The 18090-nt window shown below is 39.0% G+C and overlaps 1 protein-coding gene across 8 annotated transcripts in view; it reads left to right on the top strand.

Moving 5' to 3' along the window:
- Window positions 1–18090, top strand: part of spop (speckle type BTB/POZ protein) — a 210941-nt gene that overhangs the window by 102494 nt on the left and 90357 nt on the right. For all 8 annotated transcript variants that reach the window (XR_012596733.1, XR_012596734.1, XM_074656322.1 and 5 more), the window contains 2 exons: window positions 6651–6828; window positions 13574–13629. Coding sequence is in view for 6 of the 8 variants with exons in the window: in XM_074656322.1 (XP_074512423.1) it covers window positions 6651–6828; window positions 13574–13629 (234 nt within the window). In the remaining 2 variants the exon portion in view is untranslated. The remainder of the gene's footprint in view (window positions 1–6650; window positions 6829–13573; window positions 13630–18090) is intronic.

Genomic DNA, 18090 nt, shown 5'->3' with positions numbered 1-18090 from the left:
TATGATTGAAATATGGGGTGTAATTACACGGGACCGTTATCGTTCTAATTATAAACAATTAAAATGCGGCGACCATTCTGGCAATAACCGTTTGCCAACCTGGCAGCCATTTCCGAAACTTATACTGTCGGACCCTGCTTCTGCCAGCAGAATTGGGCAGTTTTTTCCCCCTCTCATTGTGTCAGTTTTTGTTTGTTTATTCTGTAGAAGAATGTCTCAAAAATGTATTAATTTAACACACAAGTCTGTGGAAAGATCGGTCATCTGTCACAAAAACACATACAACTTCTACATAGATTGTAGTCAGATCATTAGACATTGTGCTTGCCTGTCAGCACCTCTCCATTATTTCCCCCAAACAAACAGGAGCTTATGTCCATGTTAGTCATAACTAACATATTGTATATAATAAATACAGGTTTTTCCAAAGCTATTATGGAGATATAATTGCGACCCCTCTGATGTAATATCGAGCTTGGAATGCTTTAAAAGTTGCTTAAATTTGAACACCGTGCGTTGACAGTCATGAAAATGTGTGGTAAGGGGGTTTGGAAGAAATTGACATGTGGGACTGACATAATCATGACAATTGCCTAGAGGTAGTAGAGATATACACTCATACTGAGTGCAATATAGTTACCCATAAAGTCAGCAGCAATACTGCTCAGATTACAAGGAAGCCCTCCCCAAAGAGGTCAGTAAAACAATGCAATGTATAATTTCATCTATTACTAAGTGAACAGCAAGAAAGAAATTAGCCCACAAAAGAAAAGCACTTAGATCAATTTCTTAAAGGTGCTATTGATAACATTCAGCCACTACATGTCACATTCTCCTTTCTCGTTACATTGCATTCACTTCACAACAAGTCATTGCCAGGCACTTATAGTCACTCTCAGCCATTTATACCGTTTTTTCCACACTAACTGACGACAGAGAAATTACAACGTATACTAATACCGACGTTGTATTACTATTGGCTCACAATCCTTGTTAGAAATGGAAACCAAACGTCAGATATCTTCCACAGAGATAAACAAAACATTCATTTTGGACCTGTCAACATTTTTTAAATGATTAATTCACAATCATAATAATGTTTGACAGGAAAAGCCATACTTTTATTCGGCACCTTTCTAAAAGCTCTGTGGATCTATTATTATTTAAAAAAAATATTCATCCACATAAAAATGTTATCAATAATAACTTTAAAATCTTATAACTGCAGCAGGTGTCATGGCATGGTGTGTGCGGTGTGTGGTTTGATAAGGTGAGCGTATGAATGGGTCCCTGATCTCTGCCTGTGTTTACCTGTTTAAGAATGCACAGGACTGAATGGAGAGAGAAATTAGACTTGGGAGGAAAAAGAGCAAGTGTTCCATAACTTAATGAATTTCATTTGATTAGAATTTTTTTTTTCCTTTTCAAACTATTTCACGCATGGCAACACACTGTAAATCCATAAACAAACACATAAACAGGCAGAAAAAGATTGATGCATTATGAATAAATCATCTGGGTACCGAAACTCAATATTAACTCTGCGTTGCCTGAAGGGCTGTGAGGAAGCTTACGACAGATCCATCTTGATGTCTGAGGAACTAACTGGGAGGCGAGCGCTTTAGTAAGTACTTATCCTGGGAACTTAATTACCAAAACAAATGATGATTGTGGTGATATCGCGGCAATGATTCTTCATTACTGTTATTCTTTACCTACGGTTGTACACAGAACGTATTTCTGTCATCATCATCGTCATAATTAACTCCACTGGGGAATAAATAATAATAAATATAAGTCAGTTGGTTGGTCAGTCCAACACTTTGCTTTATTTATAAGATATTTTCACCACTGCTCGCTGGATTTCCATGTAATTTGTCAACGATATTTATAGCCCCCAATGGATGATTCCTAATGACTTTGGTGCCCTTGACTATTTGGTACTGTGGAAATTTGTCCCCACAGAACAAAACCAAATATTGTTTTTTACATTTCCTCCACCATGAAGCCAAAAACTTTCACTTGGATAAGAATTACCAAATTCTAATGACCAGATTTTCCTGAACATTTACATGCAAATCATGATGTGAAGGTAAATATCCAGATTGGTAAACCTCTACTTGGCCATAATGACAAGACAACAGGGCATGAACAAAATATGTTAATACTTTAAGACAAGGATGTATTTATACCTTCTAGCCGTACTTGTGGCGTGGCTCTATGGATGGCTATGTCGGTCTGTTACTAGGTCAACCAATGCGAACGGCCGCAACTGTTGTTGTTGCTTAGAAACAGTGAATTGCGTTCCTTTGCGCTCTTTTTGATGATATATTTTACCTACTGCCTCTGCAAGTCTCTGCGCCACCAGCAGGTTAAAATTGATGTTTTTTAATAAAATGTCTCGACAACTACGATATGACTCAGCTGTAACCGCCGTATGAGAGCAGTGCAAAGTGGCGGCCGTGAATTGGTCAGTGGGGCAAGCTCACATGCATGAATATGCACTAAAAGCATGCATCGCCAAAACTCGGATTATAACACACATACAGACAGAGAGTGACTTCATTCTCTGCTCAGGTAGACATTACTCCTATATTACTCTATATCTTTACATAGCAAATAGCTGTTTGCTGCTATATTTTTGCTCTGGATATCGTATAGAGCTTCTTTAAATTCATACAATAAACTAACATTATAGATTTGGGATATATTTGTCTATTCTGCAATTACAAATGTAGTTAAACTGGCGACATCCCTGTCCACTCCACCGGTATGAGAAGGAGTTTTTGGAGGAGAAAGAGGAGGAGGTTGACAATGACTGAAGATGACAGCTAATGGCGTGAAGACTGTCAGGGCAGCCAGTGTGTCTAAATAACCAGGTGCTGCGATTTAGTTTCTGCCTGGTTAAACAGTGGAATAATTGGTCAAGTTAGCCAGTAATTAGACCGGCTCTGCCACGCTGCGTCTGAGAGCCCAGCGACGGCTCCGCAATGCTAATTGGGCTATTTATACCGAAACGCATTGACCAGGCTCGCTGGCCTCCCTTCCAATTCGCTTTTCAGCACTTGTTTATTTTTTCAGTGTGTACTCAGGCCACAGCGCCCTCCTCCTCCTCCTCCTCCTCCCCTAAAGCCATTTTTCATTCCAACTTGAGCTGACTGAACTTCTGTCCTCTGCCCTCTGTCTCTTTGTCCGTCTGTCTGTCTCTCTCCTCTGTGTTTTGTTGTTCTTCTCCCTCTCCTCTCCGACACACAGCAGCTCCCTTTCTAACAGGCCTTCTGTATTGCTAATCAGTGTTTTATGAATGCCAGAGTCTGTGAGTGGGACTGTCTCTTCCTCAATGTATATGTGAGTGTGAGCATTCCTCTGTGAGTGTTAGGAGATGGATGCACGTCAGTCAGTCAGTCAGACCTGCATCCCCCTGGAGTGTGATTAATAGAGCCAGCTGTGGACACCAGACTGTCTCACACTCATACACACACACATAGTGAATGCTTCTTCAGAAAAGTCACATTTCCTTCTCACTGTGTTCCTGTCATTTCTCTGCCAGAAATGAGCTGCTGCTTATGAGAGGCCATCTCCAAGTGTAGATCCCACCAGTAACTCGCTCCCACCCCCCTTTATGTGAATCTTCTCTTCTATATCTGCATCTGTATTCTCTCTGCCTTTTATTATCCCTATATCTCCCCCCTATCTTTCTCCTCCTTTTTCCTCATCCTCTTCTTCTGTTTTATTATCTTTCCTTCTGTCTCTCTTTCTCTGTCTTTCTGTCCCCTTCAGGCTAACTCTCAAACCTCCATCAGGAGCAAACAAGGCTCCTTGACATTCAATTTCCTGCTTGCTACGCACTTGTCTATTGTATATGCTTCTCCTCCTTTTTCTAGGACTCTTTTTGTGCGAGCTGAATAGGTGGATGGATGTGCTATTGGACGAATAGGCGGGTAGATGGACGGATGGGGATGGATGAGGAGGGATGTTGTTTTTCGTGGGGTTTTGGGTGTCAGCCTCCGTGAAGCTTTAACAGCAAGGTCACTTTGTGGGGATTTTCAGCCTTTTTTCTTTTGTGTTTAGGAGCTGTCAGGAATGAAAACAGAGAACAAAGATTATCCTCAAGTTTGTTGTTTTGCTCATCTCGAGTTATCTCTCTGATCAGACAGGGATAATTGTGCGGGATGCAATAAACGGCTAATTAAACAGTTTCACAATTCAATAGAATCTATTTTGGTAACGTGCTGGATAATGTAAAAACATCTCTAGATTAAATTTTTTCTATTAAAAAGCCCCAGTATAATATAAACATAAATGTGGGCTAAACATAAAAAAAAAACACTTTAAATTGATGGAAAACATTTTATAAATGTTTGTGAAGTTTATATAAAAGTTTCTGTTTAGAGTGTGTCATCTTTACTTTGACACTAATTAAATAAGGCTGCACCTTTTTAGAAATGAGATGTTTTATATATGATATGATACAACTTTATTGTCAGTTTGCACTGAAATTCATTTTGCATCCATAGGCAGCCCAGTTTGAGAAAAAGTACACATACAATAGACATACTGTTACCATAGACAGACAGACAAGTAAGACCCATCAGACAAAAAAAACAAAACACATCACCATTATTCATACATAACCCATTACAAAAATCACCATCTGTCCTCTGGATTTACATGTCTTCAGCAGCACATTAATTATTATTTAGCAACAAGATGGACTGATGGACAAAAGCGTTCTTTAGCCTGATGCAGGTTAAATGTAGGGACTCTGAATCGCCTCTTGGAGGGCAGAAGTTGATATTCCCCATTTAAAACATGTAAGGGATCAGAAGAGATGCTGTTGGCAAATCTGAGCATACTCTTGTTGTGAGCTGCTTGAAAAAAAATATTGCTTTAATCGTAATGTTTTAATATAATTACGTAATTTATTTTCGGGAAAGAAAATCTAACAGAATCAAAGTCACACGTCATTAACTCGCAATATTTTACTGTAGGCTTTATTAATGACAGATTTGACAATTTGCAAAATGATTAACAGTTCTGATTAACATTTGTGGCAACAGTATCACATATTAGCATAATATAGCTAGTATAATATAGTATGAGATAATAGTATAAGGTGAAGTGTTGTACAATAGAATAACATAATATATAGTATAGTACAGCAATATGATATAGAATATCAAATATAGTATAAGATAAATGATGATAATGATGATATGAAATATGGGCGGCATGTTGATGCAGTGTTTAGCACTGTCGCCTAACAGCAAAAAGGTCCCGTGTTCAGTCTGGGCAGGGTCTTTCTGTGCGGACTTTGCATGTTATTCTCGTGTTTGCATCGGTTTCCTCCGGGGTTCCCACCATCAAAAAAATTAATCCCCCATGGGCGCTGTGAATGAGGGGGGCTGCGTTTAGGAAGGGCACCCACTGTAAATCTGCCAAATCAAACATGCAGATCATAAAATCAGATCGTGGATCATCCGCTGTGGCAACCCCTAATGGGAGCAGCCGAAAGACGAACATAGTGTATGATAAATAGTAAATATAGTAAAATATATAGCAAAAATATATAATATTTAATTTAATAATATATAATGCTCTATTATCCTCTCTTCTAAAGAACGTTGTTGTGCATATTTGACTTTTTTCCTATGAGTCTTTTCAACGCATATCCTCATTTTTTTGTTCTCTTGAATCAACTTGAAGACTTTTATGTCCATTCATGAATTAGAAGCACTCCAACACGCCGTCGTCTAACGTTGTTACTGGCTGAATTACTTCCAGAACTTTGAGTACAACTCGACACACTTAAATACTCTATTGATGGCAGCCATCAAGGACTACTATAGAAATTATTTTTCACCTGAAATTAGTGTAATGCTTTCATTTATCAGACTGTTTTATCATGAATTGTAACTTGCTAAATAACTTTCTAAATAATTAAATATCTAACTAACTATATTCCAAGCAGGGCTGTGTGTAGCTACCTGATATTTGATTAGATGACACAGCATGCAGGTAAAAAACTGCAAGTCAGTCAACCCAGGCTGTCGGAAATTACTTAGTAATTAGAGTGTGTGTGTGTGAGAACTTGTGTGCGTGCGTGCTTGTGCTCATGAGCCTGCTTGTGTCCGGTGTGTGCGTGTGTGTGTGTGTGTGTGTGTGTGTGTGTGTGTGTGTTTGCAGTGAGTCCTGTTGAGAGATAAATGAGTCTGGTTGACATTGTCTGGAACAGGTGGTGAAGTCAGCAGGGAAGACTCTCGTGCACACACACACACACAGACACACACACACACACACACGCTCACACACCCAATTTGACTTCAATGCCGATTTTCTGGCTTGTTTGAGAGCGTAGCCGATCTGATTGGATAAAGAAGGAAGAATAGCTCGTCTTTGAATAGCCTCCATATTGAGTGTCTGATGTATTGATTACGGAGGCGGAGAACCCACATTAATCATTCACAGCATGTTTGATTACCTGATTTATTTTCTTTTTATGAACATGGCATGCTTTTTATTCGCCTCTGTGTTTGAACCAGTGAGTGTGTTAAAGGAGCAGTTCACACTCTGTGTACTCCTATGTATGTATGCAGACCAGCTAAAGAAGGAGACGTTATTTTACTCATGTACTCTGTGTTTGTTTTCAGGTGAGTGTGGTGCAGGACTCTGTGAACATCTCAGGCCAGAACACAATGAACATGGTGAAGGTTCCTGACTGCAGACTGCCCGAGGAGCTCGGAGATCTTTGGGAAAGCTCTAGATTCACTGACTGCTTGGTGTGTATCGCCGGCCAGAAATTCCAGGCGCACAAAGCCATCCTGGCAGGTGAGAATATCCTTTTAATTCATCATATCTGATAAAAGTGATGAATAAAGACTTATACTTAGCATTCAGGTGGTGATGGACTTCTGATTTTCTGACGTCTATGAGATTAAAAATTCCAGTAAATAATGTATAAATGAAAACATGAAAGGTTTTCATCATTCAAGTCATTGTGTGGTCACAATTCTTAAAGATGATATGGTAGAACACAGCAACATACTGCACATTTCAAAGTCTTGTTTGTAGTATAACATGATTCCTAAAGGTTTAGGGCTATGTATAGGCAAGAATCTGGCGATCGGATATGTATCATGATACATGGGTAACGATTCAATATATTGCTATACTATAGGCAATATTTTTTTCAAATCTAACTTAAGGAAAACTGTCATAGTATGAAGACACACAACCATATGTATAAAATCTGAGTTAAAAAAGCCACTATGTGAAATGGTTACTATGGGGACTAACATTATTACACATGAATACAATTAGACTGATTGGATCCACAAGAGTCTCAGCTTTCCAGTGATACCCAATTTATGCAATTCTAAGACTGTTTAGGGACGCCATGCAGACATATTAAAGTACATCATTTTAAGAATAGGTGAAAATAACACATTATACTGCATGCAAAAAAACGACATGGTTTTTGCCCCAAACTGCATGTGATTATCATAAAGTGGGCATGTCTGTAAAGGGGAGACTCGTGGGTACCCATAGAACCCATTTTCATGACATGTACAAATGGATTAGTTTGGTATTTTAGTTTCATATGACACAAGTACCTTCATTCTAGTTTTAAAACTGAGCTCGCTACAACCTCCGAAAGACAGAATAGCGTCCGGGTCCGCCAGCGGGCCGTCGTTTCTTACCCCCCTACTAAAGGTATGTGACTATGGTCACATTATATTCGCTCTGTTTCCCATTCACTTGTATTGAAGCCCATTAATGCACTTTGTTTGTAGAAGGGATTATTCCAGCGTGTTTCATCACTATATTTAGTTCATTATAACACTGCTAGAACTGTAACATCGCTCTCATACATTGTTTACAGTTTGTGATTGCTCTCATCATTATTAATTGATTACCCACATCAGAAGCTTGACATGATGCCTTTTTCCAGAGCCAAGTGGGAAGCAATTTCGTCGGATGGATATGTAATGTGACCTTAACACTAAAACGTGAAGTGTCAAACCTTCTTCATGAACAAGTCATGGGCTTAGTATATTCCTCTATACATTTTAAATTTTAATATCGAAGATGTTGCTGTTAATGGTCAAGTTATACAGATGGCTATTCTCATGTGGCGTGGACATGCACACAGCATCATTAATGGAGCAGCATACAGACTAAGTTTACTACAGTTATACACACATGAACACTGGCATTTATATGTATTCTTTATATACCAGGGTTAGACTGGTATATTGTATGTTAAACTGAATAATAAGCATTGTTTTCCCAATTTCCTGAATATTGCTTATATTAATTAATTAATTAATTCCAGAAACTGAATATTAGAATTATATAAAACTATGAAAAGCCACCCATTTTGAATGTTCTCAGCCAATTGAATGGCCGTTATCAGTGGTTATGACTACCATTCTAATGCTTCAGGTGGGCCAAACTGCACCTACCACAAAGTGAAACTTAACGTTGTGAATTGAAACAAAACAACTTCAGGTTTAGGCAACAAAAAGACTTGGTTAGGTTTAGGAAAAATAAGTATGCTTGTTACGTAACTTGGTTTTAGTGAAGTACGCAAGTTACGTAACAAAAGTAGGGTAAAATAAGTCAACGTTGACTTTTGGTTTCACACGGGACACATACAGCTGTCTCCCAAGTGAAAGTCCTGTGTTTGTTTGATGCATTCATCAAAGTCCACTCCAATCGGACTTTTGCCTCTCTTTATACTACCTACCTGACTTCCTCCTTTGCTCCTGTCTTAATTATTACGACCACTAGAGTTCGACGTCGTCTTCTGGTATCCGTATTGGTGACCAACCATATGCATAGATGATAATGGCCTTCTGAACCTACTAGTAGGTGTAGCAGGCCCCTACTATCCCATATCATGAGGCTGATAACCGCTGATAACGTCCAATCAGACAGCTGATAACATTTGAAGCAGGTGGAAAAGCAGCAAATCCTCACATTTGAGAAGCTAGAACCAGTGAATGTTTGATCTATTTGTGCTTAATAAATGACCTAAATTAATAGACTATCAAAATTGGTGTGTGTCGATTGACTAAAAAAGTAATTGACTAATACTTTTAAGATCAGATAACTTCCAAGTGTTTGTCATTATCCTGGATTTCATTTGAGAGTTTTAGATTCGGTCTAAATGCTGCTTCAGATGCTTTCCCACTGTGACAAAGAATTAAATTTCTGGGGGAAGTACTTCATCAAATTTTAAATTTTAATGAATAATTTTTGTTTGCCACAGGGATGGTTAAATTAGAATACATTGAATATCCATACAAAGCATCAGCTATTGGCACTTGTTGGCTTTCAAAGAGTCCACATATTGACCACGCCCTGTCATGCTGGCACTCACACACATGGTGCACGGTGGACAACTTGTTGCAGATATTGGCATTTTAATGACAGACAGCGTCCTCAAGGTTTGAGGAAACTGGTGAACTGTGTGTCTCTGTGGAGGGAAAGAGAGGCTGTTCATTATTGGATTTGTTGAAATGTGTGTGTGAGGAGCCATTTTAATTATGTGCTGCTGTGGTTTGGGGTCTTCCCCTCTCTCTCTCTCTCTCTTCCTCTCTCTCTTCCTCTCTGCTCTACTTGGTCCAGATGACGTCCCTCCTCCTCGTTATTCCCCCTCTCGGCCGTTCCCGTGACAACTCTCCCGGCCGTTAATCGCCGTGGAGACGGACAGAGAGGGATCAAACGAAGGAGGGAGAGCAACTCAAATTGGCTCCACATTGGCCATGTGATCTTTATACCACTCTGGTTCTCTCTCTATGTCTCTTACCTTTCATTTCTTTTCTTTTCTACATCCTTCTTACCTTTTTTCTCAATATTCCTTCTTTCACTTTCATGTTTCCCTTTTTCATTCTCTTCTCCCGTCTCCGTTTTCCTCCTTCTCTCATCGTTCCTCTCTGCCTCACTCTCTTTCTTTTCTGTTTCCATCCCTCCATTATTTGTCTTCCTCTCTTTCAGTCTTTATCTCTTTCTCTCCTCTCAGTTGCTCAGTTCCCTTTACTCCCCATTCCTGTCTACCGTTCTCTACCTCCGACTTTCTCTCTCCTCTCCCTCCATTCACTTTCTACGACCCTCTCTCTCTCTCTCTCTCTCTCTCTGTCTCTCTCTCGCCCGCCCCTTCCCTTTGTTGCTGCAGTATGAGCTCACCAGTATTGAGCTGCACCAGACAGACTTACTGTAGGTTTGTCCCCATAGTCCTACCTGCCCATTCACTGCTAAGTTTGGTTTCAGTGCTCCAAGATGCAGTCATTAATTCACACTAAAAAAAATTTCAGATTTTTTTCAGTTGGTGACTTAACTTGATATAATGTGACAAAAGATGTAGCAACAACATATCCCAGTCTCTGACTGACATATGACTGTCTGACAAATGCTTTGGCATGCTGTATAATTGGAGTTAACTGCAAAGAATCAGCAGCACGTCAAGTTGTCTTTGACTTCGCACTTCTAGATGTCATTTGACCTGGATGACTGAGACTCTCTCTAAGACTCTTCACTTCTTTTTAATTTTCTGTCATGTAGATTTACATTTTCTGACAGCAAAATCCTCATCAGTGGTGAAGTTGTTTTAAATTGAATGTCCAAAACCTTAACGGCAGGGTCAGTGATCTTGAGAAACTAACAAAAGTACTCTAGGTTTATAAAAATCATCCAATCAAAAAACTCAGCCCAGTATTGCCAACTCTTTTCCAATGAAAGTAGCTAACAGCATTAGCTCCAGAAGTCGCTTAATCTAGAGAGAAAGTTGCCAAGCCTGCAACACTGACAGTCCGTCCGTTCAGGCCTCACTCCAAAGCCCCAAAATTATCATTATGAATGTAAACAGCGAACGTGGCTGTTGTTTTTACTCACGGCTGTCAGTCTAGTGGCTTGTAGAAGACCAATCATTACATTCGGGCCAAATGAAATGATTGGACAGGTTTATTTTGGTCCTGTGACAAACACAGATACCAGATTTTTTACTTTTTTTTTTGTCAGAGCATTTGATTTATTGATTGCTGTCGGCTAATATACTAATATAACAAAACACGTTTCTAAAATCTTTACCAACATGCTGCCTTTAAGTTGTCTGGCCTGCAAATTACCTTTAGAGAGAAGGTAGAAGATAAGTAAATAAAAGAGTTATTTATATGTCTATTCCTCTGATCCATTAAATGACCATTATAGTTGAATAGTTAGTTAGCCGTCCATTCAACTTTTGAGCTTCTACAACTTTAACTTCCCACTGTTTTGTGGTAAAACATTAGCCTGCTCCCTCTGACACTGACTGAAAAATGATTTTGATGCAAGTCCTTTCACATCTATAACCTGATCATAAGATAAAAGGAATTAGGACCTTTTGCACCTAAAAATATCTTGACAGCTCAATTGATTTACCTGAAATTTACATGAATGAAAAGTTAACACTATGTCTTTTGCTCCTTAAAATGTAAATTTGTGGGGATACTCAGGTTTTGTTATTCTGACCCTGAGCCACAGCACATCTGAAACTTATAAAAGCTGAATGCTGTGGGACCTGATGTTAGCTACTGTTATTTATTTAGCTCATAATTTGAGTTGAGGTGCCGACCTTATAACCACTATGTCGCATTGTTAACTTATTCATTCACTCATTGGCCCGCGTTTTCCCGATTACTGAGGTATTCTACTTATTTGTGGCTGGTGCAGAGTTGATGGATGACACCACGTTTCCAAATGAGTAATTAAATGGATAGCTAGCTCTGAGGTTGATAACTCATTATTAAGTACTTAAATTAATTAGCATATCACTGACTTTGACACATACTTAATAATGTGTTAAAACATTTGTTAAATTTTAATCACTGGTTAATTAAGCATTCATTAGTGAACAGTAATGTAAAGTGTTACCCAATGAGCACATAATCAAACAAAGTGAACCATATCCGAAGAGGACGACACTGAGTAAAAGGCCTAAAGGTTAAAGGGCTCACCTTTGTAGAGACTCTTTCTCTCTCTGCTGTTAAACAACTAGCCGGTAATCTAGTTCAGACACAGACTCCATCTGTGAGGTTTGTCCTCAGCCGGGGCCGAAACTAACCGCTGTCACGGCCGCGATGATAAGAGAGGAAATACAGTTTCGTCGCCTTAAGCAGAACTACAGAGACAAGATGTGGTGATTATTTTAAGCATGCAGAATTATCATACAGCAGTGATTTCGAGTAACAGAAGTGGGACTGATTTACGTAATTTGAAGTGCTGTGGCTGGATCAGACAGTTAGCTTGGCCAGTCTGTGCTGAAGATTAAGTATAACCCCTCCAGCTGGGCTCGTGTCTGGAGTAGAAAGAGAGAAAACACACTGTGCAGCAAGTTATTGGTCACCTCAGCCGTTTACTGATGAAAACACAAACACTAAAATCATCCATGTGTCCTTTTTTATTAATAGTTTCACTAGGTTATGTTATTTAAACTGTGAATTTATTTGTTATTTGATTTAAGAAAATATGAATTCTGGATGAAAGTTGCGTTTAGAGCTGCAACAATGAATTGATTAGTTGTCATCTATTAAATTAATCGCCAACTATTTTGATAATCAATTAATTGTTTTGAGTAATCTGTTAAGAAGAAAAGGGTCCAAATTATCTGATTCCAGCTTCTTTAATGTGAATATTTTCTGGTTTCTTTACTCCTCTATGACAGTAAACTTTGAGTTGTGGACAAAACAAGTCATTTGAGGACGTTATCTTGGGCTTTGGGAAACACTGATGGACATTTTTCACCATTTTCTGACATTTTATAGACCAAACAACTAATCGATTAATCGAGAAAATAATTGACAGATGAAAATAATCATTAGTTGCAACCCTACTTGCATTATAGAACTATCATTTGCAAACTGTTTAACGGTTTTCTCTTACTTTGAGGGGCTTTAGCACATAATCAGTTGCTCTTCTGCGTTTTGTCTCCACTTTACTCTTCATTTTTTGTAAATGAGATGTCCTTGCCTCAGGAGGATTTGTAGACTGTGGCGAACAGTGTCCTCTTGCAGAAAGAGACGGACCAAATTTTGGATTTGCAGGGACATAAAAGCTGGGCGAAAATCACTGAAAAACATATCTGCTTCTTTTAGAAATGTTTCCATTTTTTTTTTCTTGATGAAAATAAGCCTCAACAGTCCTCTCTGCTACGATAGAATAGTCTGTGTTGAGTGGCAGCAGGCGACCATGTTATCAAAACAGGAGAACAGACCTTAATTACAGCACAATGCATCAAACAAGCGCCAGTCAAATCAGTCTATCAGTGTTAAAGTGGCTAAACACACCTCAGAGGTCGTCATGAGTCTGTCAGCAGGACGGAGCTGCAGTCGACTTTTTCCACATGAAGCTTCTACTGCTGTCACGGCTGTCAATCATCCCCCTCGCTCTCCTCCGGCCCTGTGGCAGGCTGTTAGTGGATATCAGAGACCTCACCATGCATCAACATTACACACAATAACAAACCTCCCTCTCTCTCTCTCTCTCTCTCTCTCTCTCTCTCTCTATCTGTCTGTCTTGTGTTTCTCTGTCTCAGCTCGCTCGCCGGTGTTCAGAGCCATGTTTGAGCACGAGATGGAAGAGAGTAAGAAGGTGAGTCGAGCACTTGGCTCACTTGTTCCTGCTCCCTCAGCGGCGAACCGAATGTCTAAATTCTAATCTTTCCGTCTGTTGCGTCAGGAAGTGTTCACCTCTCAAAAAGTGTGTCTACACGTGTTCCTTCATGTCTTGTTGACTCTATTATCTGGTGTCTTTAAAGCCACTATGTGTTGAATCTGTATGTGATTATAGCATCTTTGAAATGACTCTGAAGGCATAAAGTGTTGGTTGTAGACTCACTATTTTTTGGGGCTAAAGTTAGACGATTCAACACTTTGAGGCTGATACCAATATCAATATTTAAGAGTTAAAAATCAGAACAAATCTAACATTATATTGTACGATATTTGTTTTTGAACATAAGTCAAGTCAAGTCAAACTTTATTTGTATAGCACATTTAAAAACAACCGCAGTTGACCAAAGTGCTGAACATATACATAATAAATGAATGAATACAAAGCAAACAACAATAAGAACAAAGCAAAAACAATAACCATAACGTGCACATAACATCAGTAAAAGAGTAGCAGCACAACAGAAAACAAACTTAATCAAACGCCAGTGAGAAGAAGTGAGTCTTTAGCAGCGACTTAAACGATTCCACGGTCTGAGCAGTTTTAATATGAAGAGGTAAGTTGTCCCAGAGATTAAGGGCGGCCACCGCAAAGGTTCGGTCGCCTCTGTAAGCACATAACATAAATATTTTTGGTAAGTATCACTTAAAGGTCACATATTATGCTCATTTCCAGGTTCATAGATGTATTTTAATGTTGCACTAGAACATGTTTACATGCTGCAATGTTCAAAAAACCCTTTATTCTTCTCATACTGCAGCCTGAGTCTGCCTGCCTCAGAGCCTAATTCAGCCTCTGTCTGAAAACCACTGATTCACAGCCTGTCTCCTCCCACTCTGCTCTGATTGGTCAGCGTTTTCTGTCAATCAAACTTCCTCAACAACAACAGCGTCACCCTCCCCCTCCCTCCCGGAGAAGCTCTCTCTCTCTCGAGAGAGAGATGAGTGGAGAGAGAGGAGCTAGAATAGAGCTTATAAACCACTTTAAAGTTTATAAACCAGAAACTTCACCCAGCGCACGTTACCGGAGGAATCTGATCAGAAATCGGCGACACATGATGAACATCTGCGGTCCAGATTCCAGGTTTTCCTGACGGTTTCTCTCAGGTAAATAATACTATTTATAGCTCTGTTAGTTAACTCAGTGTTTACCTCATGCATCAACTCTGTAAACCGTAAACATACACTCTGTTTTACGTCTGTCTTTACAGATCCATCTGTGAGAAATGACCGACAGAATCATCCCAGAGGAGAGCAGACAGCTGAAAGCAGATGGGAGATACAGAGCTAACCCCATTAGCTACATGCTAACGGGTTAGCTACATGCTACCGCTATGAGGCGGTGTGTAAACACAGCGACCATCAGGGTGGAAAATAGAAGATGTGAAACAGTAGTCAGTTCATTATTTCTGCTAAAAGATAAATGTATGGAAGATCAGAGTAATGGTATATTATTTACAGTAGTAGCTGTCTCTGTGTTACCATGACTACAGACCACCGGAGCTTAGCTTACCATAGTTTACCAGAGCTGAAGACTTTCTCCTGTACCATGTTAACATAACTAACTAACAGGTGAGATGATTACAAATGCTGTGAATAATTAATATTGTCATCTGTCAACTCAAATAAAGTTTGACTGTGAAACAGAAATGTGTTGTGTTGCTTACAAGTCACTATTTACTACCTGTACTCTGCTACATGCATGACATCAAATATATATAATATATAAATATCATCTGTTTAAACAGTGTAATTACATAAAGCCTTTGTGAAAGAACATGTTATATTTAGATGATGGGAGTACATGAAGCCTGTTCTGCTGGTTCTTGCAGACTTTGCTCAAGTTAGGTTGAGGAGGAGAGACAGTGACGCGCTGTGGGCCGGGGTCAGCTACTGAAGGTTCTCTCTGGTTCGACCAGGAAACCCTTACATGGCTTGCATTTCTCTAATGACGTCAGAAGAGAAGGAAAAAAAGCGATTTTTTTTTCTGCACCCATTTCCGGACAAACGGAGGAGGAGAAAAAGAGAGAGGATGGTCTTTTATGATACTATGGTGGCCTGTAGACACACTGGGGACAGATATTGATGTTTAAAAGACATGGAAAAGTGCATTTTGCATAATAGGTGACCTTTAAATATATTTATTCAAGAGTTTATGTACTGAGCAGGACATTTTAAAGTTTGGTGGACAGACTAATGGGAACACTGTTTCTAAGTTAGGTACTGTATAACATGCTTTATCTTTGGCATTTTGACTATAGTCAATCAACAAGCTCCTAGAAACAAATATTTCGCGAAGAAGCCAGATGAATTTCGAGCCACTTTGTGGTGCGATATTTCTATGATAAGCTACTGAACTAACCCGAATTGTAGTATATATAGCATACAGTCAGACACAAAGGTAGGCTAACGTTATGGGTTTCATTTTGCAAGATACCGGTAGATTAAATATGTAGTATAAGCCAACGTTTTCTTAGTATTCATTTATCATAGCATTAGCTAGCTTATCTTTGTCCGGAAGATTGTTTAGTTTGCATTTGGCTTGTAGATCTTAATGTCATATACCTTCCCGGTTGTAAACTGGACATCAGCCTCCAAAGATTAACATATTTTGAACTGCTGTATAACGCCAAAACACATCAGTGACTGTAATGGGTGTCAAACTGTCAAGGTCCTCCTAATTCTTAAGGATCGAAATCATTAACTAACTTCAATTTTGTAATATATTTTCCCCTTGCCTCTGTCAGCTTCTCTTTATATGGGTAATTGTCTTTCGCACGTACTTTATACATTTCTGATGATGAACGATTGACAGATGACAGATGAATCGACCGGCGACAGATAGTCAACCCTACCTCCGTACGCGGCGTGCCCCAGAATGCTCTGTGATTCCCATTCCCTTTTTCTGTTTCTTAATAACTCAAATGAAGCTTTCTAAAACCTATATGTGGGTACAAGCTATATAAGTTCATCTGAGATATTTGTGTTAGTGCATGTTTCCGTCTCTGTGTCTGCTCTCGTGCCACAGTTGGTTGTGTTCATCTGGTAGGAGGTGGTGAGATTGAACCTTGGTGATTTAGCCGTCATGTCAGCAGAATATTGATGCCCGCGTGGCTCGAATGGGGAAATTATAAAGCACAGAGCCAGGAAATGCATCTTAATTGCTGTTTAAGTGGGCGTCTTCATCAGAAAGAGGGAGAGATGGTGGGCCACGTCCCCATACGATTCCAGAGAAAACAGATAGATGGGTTAACTCTCCTCTGCAGCACTCTATATAGGAGAGACAAATGAGCTCATAAAGAACCAGTCTAATAGAGGACTGCTCTGTGAATAGAGGGGCGCTTCACACACTGTAACTACAGGAGCGTCATCTATTTATGAGACACTGTTGAAAGCTCGCCTTCGCAATACTGAAGGAAGCTGTTTGTTTCTCTCTTATGACTTTCAGTGTGTTGCCGTTTTTATTTCATTAACACTCCAACACACTTTGCTGTCAAAAATCAGCAGAATGAAATTAGTCAAGTTTTCATCTTCTGTGTGACAAACCTCCTCGTTATCACTGAATTGAACAGTAGATGAAAGAAAGCACAGGCTGTGATGGGAAATGTTATTTTTCAATTAAGAATCTAAGGCTAATTTAGAATCAATATGTACCAGGGTTATTATAGTAAACGGAAACTAAAATAGGAAGTGATAAATCTTTTTAGTAAACTGAAACTAAATAAAAACTATGTTCTTTAAGAAAAACTAAAACTTAACTGAAACAATATTGCCAGGGTAAAAAAAAGAATACAAGTAAAATAAAAATTAAATTTTTTGTTTTTTTGCTATAATATATCACAACTGAATAGAGGAGACAACATGAAAAAAACTAACTAAAACTACTGTAAAATGAAAACTAAATACTAAGGCTGTCAAAGTTAATGCGATAATAACACGTTAACGCAAATTTGTTTTAACACCACTAATTTCTTTAACGCATTAATGCAACTTATGATTTTTAGTTTTGGTTTCAGTTTTAAAGCTACAGTGAAGATACTGGTAACATATGAAACTAGAAAACCAAATGAATCCATTGGTACTAACCATATCAAACTAGCTTGTCGTGAAGGAGGTTAAATAACGCTCCAAACTTGTGCTAAATTTTGGCAAGAACAAATTGTCATGGCCATTTCCAAAGGGGTCCCTTGACCTCTGATCTCAAGATATGTGAATGAAAATGGGTTATATGGGTACCCACGAGTCTCCCCTTTACAGACATGCCCACTTTATGATAATCACATGCAGTTTAGGGAAAGTCATAGTCAAGTCAGCACACTGACACACTGACAGCTGTTGTTGCCTGTTGGGCTGCAGTTTGCCATGTTATGATTTGAGCATA

Source organism: Sebastes fasciatus, chromosome 13 (genome assembly GCF_043250625.1).
Source record: "Sebastes fasciatus isolate fSebFas1 chromosome 13, fSebFas1.pri, whole genome shotgun sequence".
Classification (NCBI taxonomy): domain Eukaryota; kingdom Metazoa; phylum Chordata; class Actinopteri; order Perciformes; family Sebastidae; genus Sebastes; species Sebastes fasciatus.
Note: the sequence above shows the minus strand (reverse complement) of the source record. Positions and strands in the feature narration are given on the sequence as shown.